The sequence below is a fragment of the Tetrao urogallus genome (assembly GCF_951394365.1).
Source record: "Tetrao urogallus genome assembly, chromosome: 3".
Taxonomy (NCBI): Eukaryota; Metazoa; Chordata; class Aves; order Galliformes; family Phasianidae; genus Tetrao; species Tetrao urogallus.
In genome coordinates this window covers 62,842,622-62,861,484 of record NC_136815.1, presented here as the reverse complement: position 1 = coordinate 62,861,484, position 18,863 = coordinate 62,842,622, and the positions used below count along the sequence as shown (strand labels likewise).

At 38.5% G+C, this 18,863-nt stretch overlaps 1 protein-coding gene across 1 annotated transcript in view; it reads right to left on the bottom strand.

Moving 5' to 3' along the window:
• Positions 1–18,863, bottom strand: part of MOCOS (molybdenum cofactor sulfurase) — a gene marked incomplete at both ends in the record, with an annotated part of 204,884 nt that overhangs the window by 117,264 nt on the left and 68,757 nt on the right. The window contains one exon of the mRNA XM_079533631.1: positions 7,068–7,709. Within this exon, the coding sequence (XP_079389757.1) occupies positions 7,068–7,709 (642 nt within the window). The remainder of the gene's footprint in view (positions 1–7,067; positions 7,710–18,863) is intronic.

Sequence of the window (18,863 nt, the reverse complement as noted above, 5' to 3'; positions counted from 1 at the left end):
AATAGGGAGTGGGAAAAACCCCCACTAATGGCTAGAAAAGCAGCAAGTGATTTTCTGGGGAAGGATGGAGGATGTGTGGAGGATTTATTCTTTCTGCAGAGATGCAGCTGTGTCCATGAGGGGCCAGGAGTACAGCCAGCAGGTACTCCTGCCCTAGCTCAATGCTTTTGCACATCTGCACTCTGCAAATCAAAATTCCAGTAATCCCAAAGGAAGCAATAAATTTCTATAGCCAACACAGAACAATTTCAGCATCACTGTGAAAGCATTTAAAACACACACACACGCACACATACACACAGGACGATTTAGCATGTAAGAAGTAGGTTAAAATACTGTTAAATATATAAGTTGACCCCCTGACACTAGTCACGGCTCTTCAGTAAGTCTGCCTTAACTTCTGCTTTTGTCTCTAAGACTTCTGCAGTCAAACAAAGAGAATTATACTAATTATACACTATACCATGGAGTATTTACAGCAATTGCTGTTCTTGAGAACTGCCTGAGGTAAAAAGAGAGAGCAAAAGCTTTAATTCCTGTACTTTGAAGTGAATCAATGCCTTAACATTATCTGAACAGGACTTGCATGTTGTAAATACTGACTGGGTCAAACAGCCAGTCTCACCCTTTTACGTGATAATAGCAAGAACAAATGTTAAGGGGGAAAAAAGTGTAATTCTTATGCTGAACAAGCTACCATTGTTTTTTCTCATATATCATATATGTAAATCAATCACAAATGTAAAATCTGCAAAGCACAAAAAACCCACTATGAAATAAATTTATTACCAGAAAATGCTATAAAATCCCAATAGCTGGTGCTACAAATTTATAAAGTTTCTCAAAGAAGACTTAGGGCAGGGGTTCGATTCTAAATTTGAGTCTAAGAAATCCCTAGGGTGAAACTGTATCATGACAACTTGCTCACCACACTGACTGCAGATAGGCCTTCTAGCTCAGGCAGGATTTGCACTGTATTTGATCAAAGGCAAAAATCAAGCCCTGGTATAGAACAGAATTTCTTTCTTCCTTGCTATCATCTCAAAATACTTTATATTTTAAGACCAATCCATTTTATAATGAGCTCCAAATTTTTCTTTTATTTAAAAATGCATGCATTCTAGCATCCTAGCAATTCATAAGGTTTATTTCATAAGTCAGTAATTTAGTGCCTGTTGTATACTGGGATGGAGACTGACATCAAATTGCTGGTTTATCAATACAGATTGATGCTTGATAAGATTTACATGAACCTCTGAGGGCTGGGCACATTAGGCATGTGACTGCTACTGGATTTCAGGGAGACAGCTTACTTCAGCCTTCTTTTAAAGGAGAAAATTTCAGAGAGAAAATTACTTCCTTTAGTAAGTAAGAAAATTTAAGTAAGAAAATTTGAAGTACAGTCTATATATCTTTGAATTTGTATTTTTTTTATTTTTGCTGAATATTGCTAAAAAGCATGCAAGATCTACCATTCTCCCGCCCCAAAAACCCAATTCCTACCCATATACCCCAGTATTCATTTCCGTGCTGTAGATTGCAGCCTAGGACAAAGACACTTCAGTGTGATGAAACAATTTTCCTGAGAGGCAATGTAAATTGCCTGGCACGGATGCCCCTCTGCGGAAGTAACCAAGTAGTTACAGCCAACTTTGCACTTGGGGAGATGCCTGTCTGAACCTCTGTGGGAAGCGGAAGTGAATCAAGAACAAAAATGATCTCAAAGGATTACATTCGACTCACCAAAGTATAACCTTCAGTTTATTCTAACTATGTTGAGTTTCTGGGCAATAAAGCAACTTCATTATTGGAAAAAAAAAAATTATCTAGAATATTAGAGTACAAAAATGATATATGAGTGCCACCTCAATAGTGAGATAAAAAATAGAGCAAAAGATTTTGAGTATCAAATACTGAAGAACCTTGCAGACCATGGCAAAAAAACAAAACAAAACAACCCACCACCCTGAAAATGTCAACTGTCCCCTTCTTCCCAAGAAATAATAAGACGAACTGTTGGAAGCTTTCTAGCAGGTACACTTCAGTAGAGAGGGGAAAAAGTGAAGGTTCTCTTAAGTCTTCTTACAGTTACTCAGAAAGCAAATATTCTCCTCCTTCACAGCTCTTGCTTTGAGAAACAGCTGTAGAACTTTTCAGAATTAAATTCCATCAATTAAGTAAAAGTCTTTTATCTGTCTTTCCAACAGGGACAGAATCTGTGAGACTCCTACCCAATTCCACCCCATGCCCTCAGCATCTCATCTCTATGGGATAGTGGCACTTAAGAGGAGGTAGAGCTGACATCTTGGTTTCCTGTTGCCCGTTCAGGCTGGCAAGTCCCAGGCAGTCTATCAGGTGCAGAGGCAGCCTCGCAGTGAACACCCATTTGAAATTAGATGAAGACCCCTATCACTTCCCAAATACATCGTCTGAAAGTTATCACTTCTGTTTGAAGGGATGGTTGTTGAGGAATTTTTTGGATTTAGAAATCCTTCTTAAGTGGTCCTGTTTGGAGATCTCAAAAAAAATCTCAAAACCATGTAAGGACCATAACAATATGCTTTGAACAAGTAGTACTAGCACCATTTCAGCCACTTCTCACATTAAAAACATTCTATGGGTGGAGCCCCAAGGGTGTGGGAGCCAGATGACAACGCCAGCATCAGTAGTCCAGCCCTTAGGTGATTCCTCAGTATCGTGAAGAGTTTTAGTGCAGTAAATCAGCATTTTCTATGCTGACAGAAGTATGCAATAAAACACAAGAGACAACTTCAACCAGGAAAATCAGCTTTTTACCAAGGGATTCTAGAGATGTTCTACATCAATTACCCAGACCCAGGGTATTATACTCAATCCCTCAAAATGATAGCTGTTCTTGGGAACCTAGTAGTAGATCCTTTGGATCCTAACTTTCTGGCTTCATTTTCCTGTCCTTTCCCTTCCTTTCAGCATGGACAAGCTCAGCACGCAATTGAGGATCCAAACTATGTCATTACTTACACATCCGCACAGGTACGCAGACTCCATCCCAACTCTATCTCTACCACAGTTCTCCACTGAGGTACACGGGTGCAACCTAATCAAGCTCATTTCCCACAGAACTTTATGGATCTCACCTTTTATTGGCAAGTCATATACAACAGCCACTGAATAACTTCACAGATAGAAAGTTACCGCATCAAGAAAATAAAACACCTTTCCTACTGCTCTGGTTAAGTACACTGCATCATAGATTACAACAGTGTGGCTGCTGCTCTGGGACTGTCAAATCATCCAAGCAGAGGAGACAAGAACCGCTAAAATTGGTCAGGAAGAAAATCACGCCATGTGGATTTTCAAAGATGTTGAAAATGCATTTGGAAATGAAAAACACACAACAGCTCACACACTGGTAGACTACAATGCAGGTATCCAATTTACAGATAACGCAACAGTGCCTCTTCCCTTAGTCATAAATTCCAGAATGATCAGATTCTGAATAGCACTCCCAGATACAAAAGAAAAAATAGGACACATGATGAATATTTTATCACTGAATTCTTGCTATATATAATCATATTATTTTATTATCTCATGCTGCGGAGAAAAAAAACAACATGGGAAATGAGGCTAGATTTGTGAATGATAACAATAATTTTTCAAGCTGTTTGATACAGGGGTGAAAATACAATAAACATGATTTTAGAATTTGATATAGAAAGACTGGCTACTGATATGAAATGGGAAAGTATGAAAATGATTTAAGGGTATTAAAAAAAACTAAGAGTCTGAAATAAAATAATTTATATAGCAACAACAACAAAATAAACTACCAATAACACCAGGAAAAGCTGTACCCATTAAAACAAAAGGTAACAATTCTGACAGTTCTGGGAAGGAAAATGAATAAACACCCTCATTATACATCTCCACTCAAGTTTCACCTTGACTCACAAAAAGCCATTATCTTATTACATTGCACTTTAATTATGCACAAGGGATGCCTACTGCTGAAGGCATCCAGACATACATATTTTAATCTCCTTCTCCAGTAATATTTGTTACAATGCAGGTTTCCTTATAAATCATAAAATCACAGAATGGCCCAGGTTGGAAGGGACTTCTAGGGTCATCAAGCTCCAACTCCCCTGCCACAAGCAGGGCCACCAGCTTCCATATCTAATACTAGACCAGGCTGCCCAGGGCTCCATCTAACCTGGCCTTGAACACCTCCAGGGTCAAGGATTCCACAGCCTCTCTGGGCAGCCTGTTCCAGCACCTCACCACTCTCATATTAAAGAACTTCCCCTGATATCCAGCCTAAATCTTCCCTCTCTCAACTTAAAACCATTTCCCCTTGTCCTGCTGTTATCTACCTTTTCAAAGAGTTGACTCCTCTCCTGAGTACCTAGGCTCCCTTCAGGTACTGGAAGGCTGCAATGAGGCCACCCCACAGCCTTCTCTTCTCCAGGCTGAACAAGCCCACCTCCCTCAGCCTGTCTTCGTAGGGGAGGTACTCATAAATTAGCTCACAAAATGAAACATTTCCATTTGTTCACTTCCAATGTTAATGCAATACTTTAAAAAACCTTTTTTCAAAAGAACTGTTTTAAGAAACCAATCTTTAGAAATCACAGAGATGTATCCAAAGAAAGAATGAATATGGAGCTCAGCAGTGGTGCTCAGGATCAACAGTGGGAACACAGAGGTCAGAAGGGATCCCAGAGGGTCTTAAGTCTCAGCTCCTACCCAAAGCATGTCCAGCTGGAGCTGATCGCTAAATGTCTTCCCAGCTGCGTTTAGACACCTCCAAGGCTGGAAGCTCCTTTCTGCAAATTAGCTGTTTATACAAGAAATAATGATTTGTGTTTTAGACACTAGTGATGAAATGGAAACATGGCCACAGATGAGGTAATCATTAGCTTTGGCCACGATGGCTGGCTTTCTCATCTGAAATCTAGTAGATCTGTTCCAATCTACTTTGTGTGTTTTATTATTCGGAAACAACTTGAAAGATACACTGAAGCAAAGCGCCACAATGTCTGAATAGGAAAAAAACCCATATGGAACAGCATGGAGACTACTGATTGAGACTTTCAATGCTATCATTTTTTATTTTTACAAGAAATGGTTATCTTCATTCCTTGACCTATCTTTGAAAATGTCAGCTTCTGTAGGCAGGACTTTAAGCGTCCAGAGTTCACAAGGGATTACGGACAGCATCAATAATGCTCTAAACACAAACTTTTGACAATTAGGTTTTCAAATAAAAAGCAAAGGAGTAGATGAAAACAGAAGTAAATATCAATATATGAGTCAAACTGAGTGACACTGGTGTCTACCAGGAACTAGTATCAATCACATGTCTATGTCCAGGTGTCAGATTTGATTATATGTTAGGTTCCCTCAAACCAAGATTAGACACTCTGCTCTCAGCCTGAGAAATTCAATTGGATACATTTCCTTGTTTATAACTCTGGCCTAGAAGAAGGTTAAAGCAGGCCTTTCTTCTGACCCAGTAACAAAAAAAAAAAAAAAAAAAAAAAAAAAAAAGCCCTTGAAAATTTTGGGAGCCTCAAATGCCTGAATGACTTAAAAGCAGACAATCTCTGAAGACTCTTGAAAAAGAGATCGAGCTTCCTCAAGATTCCCACATACCTTTCCAAAAGGTGTAAAAGAAGAATTGAGATCTGTCACGTTTATCAGATATTTTCATCTGCTATGGAACATCAGGAGTTATGTGTCAATTATCTCTAGAAAGCTACTCAGAAATTAAGAGTCTACCCAGGTCAAACTAAAGCAGGCTTTCTCCTTGACTTGCAAGTGATATTGGAGCACCATAACATCCCACATTTTTGTGCCCTTTCATTCTGATGCGCAATGAGTAATTTTGTTGCACTTAAAGGCCTTGTTGGTTTAAAAAAAACCAACAACACAGAAGCAGAACTCAGAACAATAATACTTCCCTGTTGTTTGTTTTTGTGTTTTTTTTGCTTGTTTGTTTTTTTAAATAAGTTAAAGGATTAAATGGCTGTTCACCTACCAATTTTCATTTCTAAAATAATATGTAGCTTTGTACTTGAAGAGAGCCAGCTTAATGGAGCTAGCCACTACATTTACCACTCCAGAACTGAAACACCATAGCAGCACTCATTGCACGCGACTAGGAGAGGTTCACATACATCAAGCATAATGCTCATTATTACACATATACTTGAAGAACAGGCATTTACATCATGGGAGATGCTGGACTTTGTGAATACAAACCCATAAACAAATGTAAGGCATGACTGGCTGTATTTATTATTTCTCTTTTTCATTTCCAGACACTCCTAATACCAAATGTTGATCTCAAATCTTCCCTTTGTGCAGACATATTGGATGTTGCAGGAAGGAAGCCCCTTCTCTACATTTTTGTAAGGTGATCCTGGCTTGAGGGAGAGAGGCAGAAAGATCAAGTATCACCAGCAGTAGTATTTCAGTATGCTAAAGAACTAGGGAAGTTAATATATCATCTTGTACTTCCTTATCTATTTCTGTTTCACCTCCTTTTAGGTGTCCTCTATCTTCAGCAGGAGAGCTTCACAGCTTCTCCAGAACCTCAGTCCTAAAATAAGAGAGCTACAAATATTAGTCCTTCGTAATTCACCTTATTGTATGTGTTACTCACATAAAGCTTCTACTAAGAGTAAGTGAAATCTATGGCCCTTACTTTCCATTTGGGTCATTATAGCGTGACCACTCATGGCCTGTCTGCTCCAGGTGCAGGCGTTCAAGAACAAATCAGGGTTCTGTTGAGTACCTCACGTAAAATTTAAAAAACACAAGGATTGACTTTTATGTCACTGGATAAACCCATACAGTTTTACTCGTTGTGACAACGTAGATCAAAGAAGGAAGTTGGATATTTCAGATAACATCTTTTAGATATGAAAATAAGAAGAAAACAGAGTTGGATGAGAAACGCCTATCTAATTGCATAAAGCAACACAATTATCAGAGAGGAGTGCATGCTCCAACACTAAGACATTTGTCTAAAGCAAACAGAATAAACAAAAAGCCACAAGTTTTGTTAAACAAAGCCTTACCTTTCTGCTATAGACTTCTTTGGGAAGTAAAAGTCTTCTCCTGCAAGGTAGGCAGCGGCAGTTCCACCTCCAAAATAGGTTTTCCTCAAGAGGGGGGCAATCCGGTTGTTTACCAGTAATGCTCCTAAGCCAGTAGGGAATCCAAAGATTTTATAGAATGAGATGGGGATAAAGTCAGCTTGGTGAACTCCCAAGTCTAATGGAGAGCTGCTCACGTATGAGGCTGCATCTAATAGAACAAACCACTTCCCTGGTATTTTGACAGGGCAGAATTTTCCAGATTTTATGTCTTGTATCCATGAAAGGGGATATTTGGTACCAGAAAAATTGCTCTGAGCTGGATAAGAGAAAAGATGAGGTGTTGTGCAGTTTTGTTCTTCAGCTGGTAACCAGTCTTTCTCCAATAACATCTTATCCTTTGGTTTTACTGGAACAGATAATACATTCATTGAGGCAGTTATGCCCCTCATACCCACCACAGATGTGTGGCTGTCAATTAGGTAACAGAATCGACTACTCGGTTGCTCTGTGCCTTCAGGTACCCACGGGAATACTTCTGCTACCAGTTTAAGTGCAGCCGTGCATCCAGATGTGAAAATGACAGTATAATCTTCAGATGTAGTGTGAAAATGTTGTAATATTCTGCAAAATGAAAAAAAAAAAAATAATCAAGTTCTGAATTTTCTGTTTTATTACCATATGATATATTCTGTTTTTCCTCAGCAGGAAAATTCTTCTATTCTGACACATGATTTAAATGCAAGTACTCAGATTTCAGCAAACAGCACAATAAACTTCAACAATTTTGCCCACAGGTGAATCTTTCATGTGCTACAGTAAAAGTAGTTGAGTTCTTAAGGATAGAAGCCAGTTTTGCCTAGCTGTGAGCAGAGTGGTCCAATCCAGTCCAGTGCCTCAGTGAGATCAGAATCAAGCTTGCATATTATATTGTACACCGATCCTGAGGAGATAGGTCAGTTTTACCTGAAAATTATTTGTGGCATTAGTGTGTGTTTGTTTGGTTGGCTTTTTAATAGCTTTATTTGGTTAGCTAGTTTACAGATTATTTGGATCTGTCAGAGTATTCTTCATTCAAAAAGCATACAGTTTTGTTTCCTGTTTATAATCTACTAACAGAAACAGAAGACAGTGAAAAACAGATTTATGCACATAAGGCTATAATCTTTGTTGTCTGCAAAGACAGCCTAAACCAGACGTAACCAATGTCACCCAATGAGCCAGAAGAAAATTTAACCAAGGTGTTTTTTTGAAGCCATACACCATACACTTGCTGATGCCTCGTGAGCACTGAGTTGGCTCTAAACTATCTTCTGTGAACCAGCATCTACTACAGTCTTTGGTATCCAAGCACACTTGTCCATCTATTACAGTCCCCTAGTGTGCAAGATAGACTGACACCAAGTCTGTGCAGAGGCTGAGGAGCAGCATTAGTTCAGTTGCTTTCCATGCATGATATTCTGATGAACTTTGTCCAAATGAACTTTCATAAAAATTCTATTAATATTAACAGGAAGCATTTAGGAGGCTTGGGCAGATGAAGCAGAACGAGCAAAACTGATCCAGAGCATAAATATTACTACTTAGAAGTGTTGCCTGGTTTTCAAGAAAAGCAAGATGTCAGAGGATTTCTCCGTGCACCTCTTCTGCTACAGAGCATTTCTGTGAACAGGCAGCTGCCACTCTAATCTATGTAATTCTGAGGTACAGCCCTGCACTTGGGTAGTCTATACACTCTGGCCCTCAATGTACATCATTAAAAGTTCACGTGTTTTATGTAACAGGAGATTCTCTCACAAGATTGAATGTTTAAATACTGCATTTAAACGTAAGCTGTTCAAAAGGTACATGACAAATTCAAGCTAAAATTTCTTCAACCACAGAACAGTAGAGATAAATGCCTCAGAATTTTGTGTTCAGTCTGAAAGGCAAATAGTACAGGCAAAGAATGTAGAGCTGGATGTGTGCTGCAATCAAAGCTCTGGCACTGAAAAAAAAATGATTGTAATGACTTTCATGATTAGGACCAGAAACCACTCTACAAAATGATACCGACATACATTTGTCTGCTGTAGGAAAGTCTTACTACACTAGGAAGTACAAGATGCAACAAATGGATTCATATGCCCAATGAAACTTGACTCAGAGCTCAAATATTTGAAATGTGATACAAATGTCAGGTAGTCTGTGTTTCCTGGAAATAAAGAAGAAATTTCAGATTTTATGAAGGAATCATCAGGTTGGGGATTTAAGCTTTAAATGTTTTGAGGAGTCAGTTTGAAAGAAGTCAGAGAGATCTTTCTGAAGCAGACCTGCCAGGTATAGCTCCAGCAAGAATTCACAATTCTGGACATTGCTTTTAAAGGGCTCTTCAGAGAAAGCAGACTTCCTCTTAAAATTCATACACCACATTAGGGATGAAGACAGGGACGATCACAGAAGTTGAGTGTAGGGCATTAAGCTGCCTACCTGCCTCATTCATCACTGTTGCTGAATCATATCCTCTCCCCTCACCTGCAGCAGCTGTGCAGCCTCTCCCACCACCTCCCACACTACAGTCTGAGGCACATGTGCATGCCATAGGGGATAGCTGAACAAAGGATCATGAAGCCTTATCCCAGAGAGCTGCACTTTGGCTAGCTGTAGGTTTGCCACTTAGACCCATGCCCTGAATTTCAGCTGAGACAATCTTGCCTTTATTCTTGTTTCCTTGCAGAGAAAAGATGGATAGCAAGGCAAGCAAGAGTCCTAACCTACTTTTCAAGCAGAGTGGCATTAGACTGTTTTTTAACAGGGGAAAGGATTGAAAGGCAGGTCAGTAAGATGTTCAGGTCTTTGTGGTTGTGGACATGATTTGTCCCCATCTGGAGTACTATGTCTAGGCTAGAAGTCCCCAGCACAAGAAAGACATGGAGCTCTTGAAACAAGTCCAGAAGAGGGCCACTAAGATGATCAGAGGGCTGGAGCACCTTTCCTATGAAGAAAAGTTGAGGGAACTGGGCTTGCTTAGCTTGGAAAAGAGAAGGCTCAGGGGAGACCTCATTGTGGCCTTCCAATATTTGAAGGGAGCATATAAACAGGAGGGGGAAGAGCTGTTTACAAGGGTGGATAGAGATAGGACAAAGGGGAATGGTTTTAAACTATGAGAGGGGAGGTTTAGGTTAGGTATTAGGAGGAAGGTGTTGTGTTTTGGTTTTTTTTTTACCTTCTGAGTAAAAAAACAGGTGATGGGAGCAACCTCCTAATACACAGCATCCTTTCATAAGAGCAACCTGAGAAGAGCAGTAACACAAAGCACACTGAAGACAGTTATCAAGTCAGTTCATCTTTTAGCTTCTCTGCTTTCTTTGCTCTCCTCCTCAGCCAGCCTCTTTGCATCACCCAGACTTAGGGGGAGGTGAGACAGAGCTAGGCAGAAAGCCAGACTTTACTTGGGAGTAATGCAGTCTCCACAGGAATTGTACTGACTTGCCGCAGCACTTAATCTGACCAAAAGACACTGTGAAATGACAAGAGCTGGGATGCAGGAATGGTGGACTGGGATTTAATAACGGGATGCTTTTGCCTAACAATGAATATCAGAACCAGTGTGTACTTTTCCTTAAACATTTTCACAACTATACAGAACAATGAATATATATATATTTTTTTGGTTCACAAATAATGAGAACTCTATATTTAAGTCATAAATGAGAGACAAAGCTCATGCACATCAGTAGTGTTTTAACTACATCCAGTTTGTAATCATTCACATTTAGAAAAGTTGAAAGGTACTGAAATATAACCCACAACATAATATTAATGTGTTTATTTATTCAGTTCAGTACCAGAAAGTAACTTTCACATAGGAACAATCAGTTACATTTCTAAATGTCTTCAGTAGGAAATAGGCTCTTCTGTGAATCTCTTAAGGTATCTATTTGCATTTGGGGGTCTCTAAAAGTGTCATGTAATTGCTATGACTCCAGCACTGGCAAAAGAAGTAGAATTTTCAAAATCAGATATTTGGCTAGAAGACTTTTAACATTAAAAAAGGAAAATAAATAAATAAAGGAAAAACAACTCAGTCAGAAGCATTCACTTTTCGAGAATGACTTCTGATGTGCAGAGCAGAAGAGCTACGAGCACCTCAGAATGAGTTTTATAAAACAAATGGCACCAACTCCTGAACCAGAGCAGCACTGCTATGATAAAATCAGGATACTTCAGGACAGAAAACTGCAATACCTCTGAATGACTTCTGCAGTACATAGTGCTACATCCTGTCTTTTGACGTTAATGTTTGGAAGCACTAGCTATTACACATAGAACTCCTAATGTCTGTCTTCACATAAGACATACCCCATTACAGTGAAATGCAGTTCACCTTTATTACACTCCTGGAAGATTTATAGCCATATATAAGGTAGATGTTGGAAGCAGGACTAAAGAGTTGCAGTGGAAAACTGATAGCTTGATCTACCATAGCTCACAGCTGCAAGCAGTAGTAGTATTTTATATTATTACAAATTTTCACTTCTCAAAGAACTCTGGAAGAAATGACTATGAGGATAATTGCTTCATTAAGCACATTGATAGAGCTGTGCCATCACACAGAAGATGGCAGAGAGGCTGAGAAGCCTGACTCTGTACCTTGTTTCTAGGCTGGCAATGGAAAGATGAGACATCATGCTCAATCTTTACTGTGCACCAAAGACAAACCTTGCAAATTGCCTTACTGTAACCTGCCCCCTTTCTCCTCCTCCTCCTCCTCCAAACTCTTTAGAAGGACACACATCAAACAAAAAACTGCCTCACCCATACTGTAGTCTGTGAAGCCAGTGCAAGGAGAGCCCACTCAACACCCAGTACATGCTCATATTCTAAGAATTCTCTTTGCTGGTGTTTAATCGCTTCAAAAAACTGCTGTGACAATTCAGTGTATTCATTAACACCACTGAGTCAAAGTGCCAGACTCTTCTAATGTAAAAAATGGCAGAGAAAGTCAATTAATTTTCAACCAACCTTGCTGTCTTGTTTCATAAATTTAATACGTACCTAATTAGTAACTGGCTTTATATTTAAAGACATATATAATCAAATCAGATATTCAGAGAGAACAAACATCTAACTTAACCTAGCTAATCCAACAGCATGGATTAATTAAAAGAAGCTTGATTAAAATTAGATACCCCAAGCCACTAGTGGCTGCTCTGCAGGGGGCACAGGCTACTGATTCATTCAGCCACCTCATGCAGAAGGGATCACTCATGGTCAGCTGAAAGGAATGTCCGCCAAGGCTGCTTGCTGGCCATACTAACCTCAAACAGAACAAATCATGTTCTTTCTCGCCACTAGCTCTTCTTCTATGGCTCTCAACAGCAGAGCAGTAGCACTGCTACCAGAAAGGTATGACTGTTCATACTATACCATTACAGCCTCCCAAAACGCAGTTGATTTGTATGCTGGTTTTGTTTGTTTGTTTCTTTTGTTTCTTTTTAGCCATGCTTCTATACTTTAAATACTTCTAAAATTTACCATCTTGCAAACGTGTGAAAAACTGAGCAATTTACCTTCCTAAGTTTGAGTTCTTCCATGCTTTAATTCCAGTTGATGATAACATTTCAGCTGGTTGGCAAAACCAAAAGATGACCAAGGAGTTTGTGATTGTCACGATTTATATTTGTATTCACATTTTTATTTAGATTGCGGATGAGCATTCATGAATACTGTGAACACAGTGATTTTCCAGCCAGGAGCTGATCCAACTAAAACAGACCTCTTTTAAAAACTCAGTATTGCTACTGTAATAACAGATTCCCATTTGAACACAGTATAATAGTAGTTATCTATTCAACAGTATAAGTTTAAGTAGCACTTCACAAAGGCTCCTTTTCAACTGTGCATTTACATATTAAAACTATTTCCTATTATAATTTTTTTCCATTGTCATGCTGCCCAGGGGCACATACCCAGTTTGGGCTTGTATGGAGAAACGTTCAGCTTGAGCCTCAGAACTTTTGCTGCTCTGCTTTCTGTTCTACAGACACTCTGAAAAGATTCAAAGTACTACTGTCTAAGAAAAAGCCTTTGTATGAATGGCAATTAGAAAAAATAAAAAGATTAAAAAAAAAAAAAAAAAAGACTTCTGAGTAGAAATATCTTATTTTGACTTACAAATCTTTTTCTTTTAATAATATTAGAGGATAACACTTTCCATAACTGCCTTTTCAATCCCTTTCACATAGATGTGCATGTGAGAAGTGTTTCCCAGTTCTCAGCGGCTACACCTACATTTATGACTAATAACATTTTAACCTTCCTCATTTATTAATTAAGGGTCAGCTTCAGCTATCAAAGAAGTCAATTGAAAAAATCTCATCAACTTCCTTGGGGGATTAGAAATGGATACAGGCGCTAGGACTTGGTGCATGGCACTCAACTTTGAGGCTTAACTTAACATCTAGCAATAATTTTTCTGTACATGCTTTTTCCATGTATATGAAGTAAAAAGGAGGAGAAAATTGTAATTTAACACAGATTCACAAGGATTCCATAAAGAAGCATGCTGCTTAACACTCATCCCAAATTTTCCTTAGCTTCTACCACTGACAAAAGTACAGTGTCAGGAGAGCTTTACTAGTTACAGCTATATATGTAAGGGGAATGTTCTAGTTCACCAAATTAAAAAGACAAGCCTTCTGGGTAGAAAATATTCTGTGAAGACAAGGTCTATTCCAGTATATCACTGCACTGTATTATACTCTTACTTTCAATTCCCAATCCAAGCACAAAAGGAAACTCAAACCTATGAACAGTTGTAAGAATCAATTGTTTTAAGTAGGACTGTGTCTATCTTCCTCCAGCAAAGCATTAATTTAATGAAAGAATGCCCTTGCAAAGATTAGTTACTACCTTCCCACCCATTCTTTTTAAATAAATGTTTTCAATGGGAAAAACTGTGCCACACCATCTCTGCTACACGTGCAACTAATCCAGCAGAAATCCATCAAATTCAAGGATTTTCCAATGGATTACTACCTGCATAAGGAGCACTGCAATAAATAAATAATCCTTTAAAGTTTCTTCTCAAAGTTAAAGTTGCTTTTTCTGTTTCAGTTTCTTTTCCTATCCTGACAACACACAAACTTAAGCCTTTCAGAACATATGCTAACTGTGAAATAGGCACACATTGCTCTATCCTCACTCATCACATCCACATAAACTTGTGTTCTGACCATTTTACACAGAAGAAAGAATCACAGATTCTTCCCATTTCTGCTTGCCATGAGAGTGATTAGGATTTCACTCATCTGATTTCATTCATCACACCTCTGCTGATTATGACTCCACTGAATCAGCTTCCTGAACTTATAAAATAAATCATTAGAGGGAACGTAATTGATAAGCCTCATTTGTTCTAGGCAGGTGGTGAAAATATACCTTCCTTTTTTTTTTTTTGAAAGCACTTCTTAAGCATTTGTGTTCAGCCACCTGAATTGAAGCATTATAATCCGTTACGTTTATTCTCCTAGGCTCTGATTGATTCACTGGAGACGCACTGGGGAAATGTCTGTTTACCAACAAAGGGTCACAGTTGGTCTTTGCCAAATAAATCCTCTCTCCAATTCTGCAAAGTTGTCAGCACAGCAGACTGCCTGAAGTTCATCTTGCACTACATAGTTAGAAGAAAAGTTGCTCTTTAAAGGCTACAAAATGTCCTTCTGCAAGAAAAGATGCTTTGATGAACAATATTCATGAGAAGCACCCATCCAGACTAGGAGGTGTGGACCTTCACTGTGCACAACCAGAAGACTTCAGCATCATGCTGGGTATACCAACAGAGCAAAATCAGATTTAGGGTGGTATTATGGCACTGCATGTAATCAGAAGAGCAGAACAGGAGGAAGGAATCATGAAAACCATAAAATACGATACCGCAGGCTGACTGCTGGTACAGTTTGTTCTAACACACAAATATTACTCCTCTCCCTGGCAGCAGTCCTATAACTTTCTAGATGTGGCAGAAACCCCTGGGTAACTGTTTCCTTAGAAATCAAATTGTTGTTTTTCTGTAGTAGAGAAAGAAGATCAATAGCTACACAATTTTAAAACCAATTTGTGGATATTTTTATTTTTTTTTTCAGTAAAATAAGCCAGATCTGCTTACTCCAGTGCTTGAACAATGGCCAAAGGTTTGTGAACATACTTTTGAATAACAATATTTTCACTAACTAGGATACAAATAATTTAAAAATATATACCATAGGCTCTTCAAATGACAATTCATCTGGCATTCAAGTCAACCAGGCAAGAAATAAATAAAAAAACAACACCAAAAAATGGTATGTTAAGTAACATCAAAGGAGATCTAGTCATGAACATCAAACAGCTCAAGAACAAACCATTCCTAACTGTAAATGCACCAAACAGAAAATGACTAATGAATCATTTTTACAGTCAACCCTGTGTTAAAATTCAAATTGCTTTTGCAACAAGTCTTAAGAGCCACTAGGATGAAGCAAATCTGAAGCGATACATAGGAAGATGCACGTCAACTGAGGGACATGGTTTAGTGGGCATAGTGGTGATGGATCGACAGTTGGACTACATGATCTTAGTGGTCTTTAACAATTTTAATCGTTCTATGATTCTATTCTATGATTTTAACTCAGTGCCTCAGTGTTAACTAGTCAGAAGTTACCTTACTCTGTTTTCTTATTCAGAGAAAGCAGAGCTTTAAAGTTGGCTATTTCCCAGCAGCATAGGAAGTATAAATTTGGACAGGCTGTTACAGGAAAAAAGATTAAATAACAAACAAATACACGCTTAGGTGATCTGATGGTTTCAGACACTCAGGTCTTTACACTGTGTTTAAACTTGGAAGTAACTTCAGACAAGAAGTACTAGTCTTTAAACTACATACTTCTGTGATCTCTCCAGCTGTTATTTTTGCTTGGTTTGGGGTGTTGGTTTAAGTTGTTTTGTAGCCAGTTAAAAAAATCTACATTTTTCTTGGAGCATTGCATTATGCACTCCAGACACTCTGACCCAAGTAAATCGCTTTACTTTACTAATGCTACAGAATGGAAGTGTGACAACCAGTAACTGTTCATTAGACATTTACAAAATGGATTTGCCTTCAAAACCTATAGTTTGATTAATTCTCATGTTCCTTGTTATTTTCAGTTTTAAACTGCAAGTAACTAAACATTGCTTCAAAAGGATAACCCAGCATTTCTCATTCTAGTTAGCAAAGTAAGACATGACACTTGACAGACATCTTCCCAATACTGAGATCCATCTTTTGTTCCTATACTCTAATTCTGCTCTGAAACAAAGTTTTGATACTAAGCTTGAAAAATATTGACCACAAATGAAGATAGCTGTGTCAGTGATCACACACTTTTAATATTAGCCTGTTCTCTGGGGAAATTGCAAAACACAAGGTGAAAAGAGATGGCCTAAGGCAAAGTGCTCTCATATCAAAAGGATTCAGTTACACAAAATGAGCCTTCAGCAGTGATGAAGTCCCTGAATCCAAATGTCCAGAAGTTCAGAAACTGACAATTTGCAGCATAACCTTTCGGATCTTCCTCTTTGGCACATTTCCACAGCATGACTGGTGGGTTGACTATAAAAATCATTACTGCCATAAACAGTGCTTTCTTAGTTGAGGGGAAAAAAAAAAAGGTGAAGATGGGATGTTTCCTGGAACTTATATAACACCTGTACAGAGATCATATTTACTTGGGAAAGATTTAGTCTGAGAACTTCAGAGGTACTTAGGTGCTTAAGAAGGAACAAGATGACTTTGTGAATCTGAGCCTCAGTTACCATGGTGAATGGGACAGTGGCATACACTCACACATAAATAGGCCTTATTTCCTCATGCGTTGCTTTTCAAGTACTGTGCTTCCATCTGGAAAGCGTTTTAGATGAAGATGTTAATATGAAAGCACCTTAGTTTGCTTTCAAAATACAAGGAATTTACAGACATCTATTTATGCATTTCCACAGACCTCTCTTTAACATGACTTAAGTTTACCAGGCTTGTTTACCATCAGCTTGTGCTTTCCCTTCCTTGGGTGAAAAGCCACAAAAGCAAAGTCTGCAAGATTCCTGGACACTGCAGATGCTTTATTTGGCATTTGTTTTTCATGTGGTTTGATGCCCTACCTCAGCAGGGCAGCTCTGCTTTTCATTTCTAAAAGCACTGGAGATTTTTTTTTATTAAAAAAAAAAAAAATAATGTTTAAAAGCTCTTATTAAAACGAAGGGAAGACAGTAATATGGAGAACAAAGCCTTGGTACAAGGGCTCTTGAAAGCTGCAAGACACTCATCCTCTGCTAAAACCAAGGCCCTATCCCATAACTTGTGAGTTTGAAATAGCACAATATAATGACATATTGAAACCATCCTGTTGACTTCAATCCAAGAAGCACTCAGAAGTGAAGGGATTTTCTGCTTATTATTTGTTGAAGAGCCAATCAAAGACTTCTCACTGCACACTGAGCCACATTAATATTTTGGCTTAGACAGCCCCAAGACCTCCCAGAAATATGAATGGATGTTTGCACATATGGGAAACATCATCTCTGCCTGTCAAGTTGCACTTCATTCACTTTAAATCCTGACAACCATGCTTCCAATGCTCCTGGCTGTTGAGGGAAAAACTGTTCCTCACACGATGAATGCAATGAGGAATAAATGACTACTGAGGGATATTCTTGGCTTGCCTTGAAACAGAACCCATTTGCAATCCTGAAAACTTGTTAGGAAACAAGGAACAATAGCATTTTAAGGAGCTCACAAGTGACATTTTTAAAATCACAAAATGAAAACAGCTTAGGGGTAACTCAAAGCCCGTTAACACCAGAAAACCTCTGTATAAATGTCATTACTTTACAAATTGAACAGAAAATATTAATCAAATTCAAGAACAAGACACTGTGTATGTGAAAGGAAGCTAAGAGAAATATTCTGAAACCTGCTGCACTTTTCTCATATTGTCTGAGGAATGTTCTGTTCAAATCAAAATGGACACGGAAATCATAAACTGGAACTAACTAATCCTGGTTTAAGTATTCCATTAGCTAATTCTGATATATGTTAAAACTGCTATTAATTAGGAAGTTCACCCCATAGGATGTATGTTAATTAACCTTTCCTTTTTGCAATTTGTGCTGCTTGGCAGCAGAAAACTTCATGAAATCAAAAGTAACTACAAAGTATAGAAACAACTACAATTTCCTGTGCAATCCTTCCACATTGCATCCTCATCTTGTACAGCTGCTAGGCAGAAAGCCTGAGCCAGAAAGGTATCTGACCTGTATTTCTTGTTTCCTCACTATCTAACTCCTCAGAGTTAGATACCTGACCCAGGAGGTCAGGAAATCCAAATGTCAGATGGTCAGCCCAGATATAGCAACAGATATTCTGGAAAACATTCTGGAAAACATTCTGAATAGCAAATTCATCATTGGCACAAACCACTGCAACTTCACTAAAGCCAGTTACCATAGATAAGGAGCAGTACTTACGAACCTTTGTCTGACTTCCCAAGTATGCCACACTGCAAAGTGAAGCCCCATGAAAACTCAGGTCACTGGAGGATGCTCAGGATGAGCAGAGGATTGCTCACATGGGTAGTACATACTGTCATGTACTAGATAACAACCCCTGCTCATATGAAACAGAATACTTAGCATCTTGTGGAATAATACTTACAGCTCATATCTTCGAAACAGCAATAAAATTGATATTTTAAGTTCAAGAACTTTTAAAGAACAAAAGCA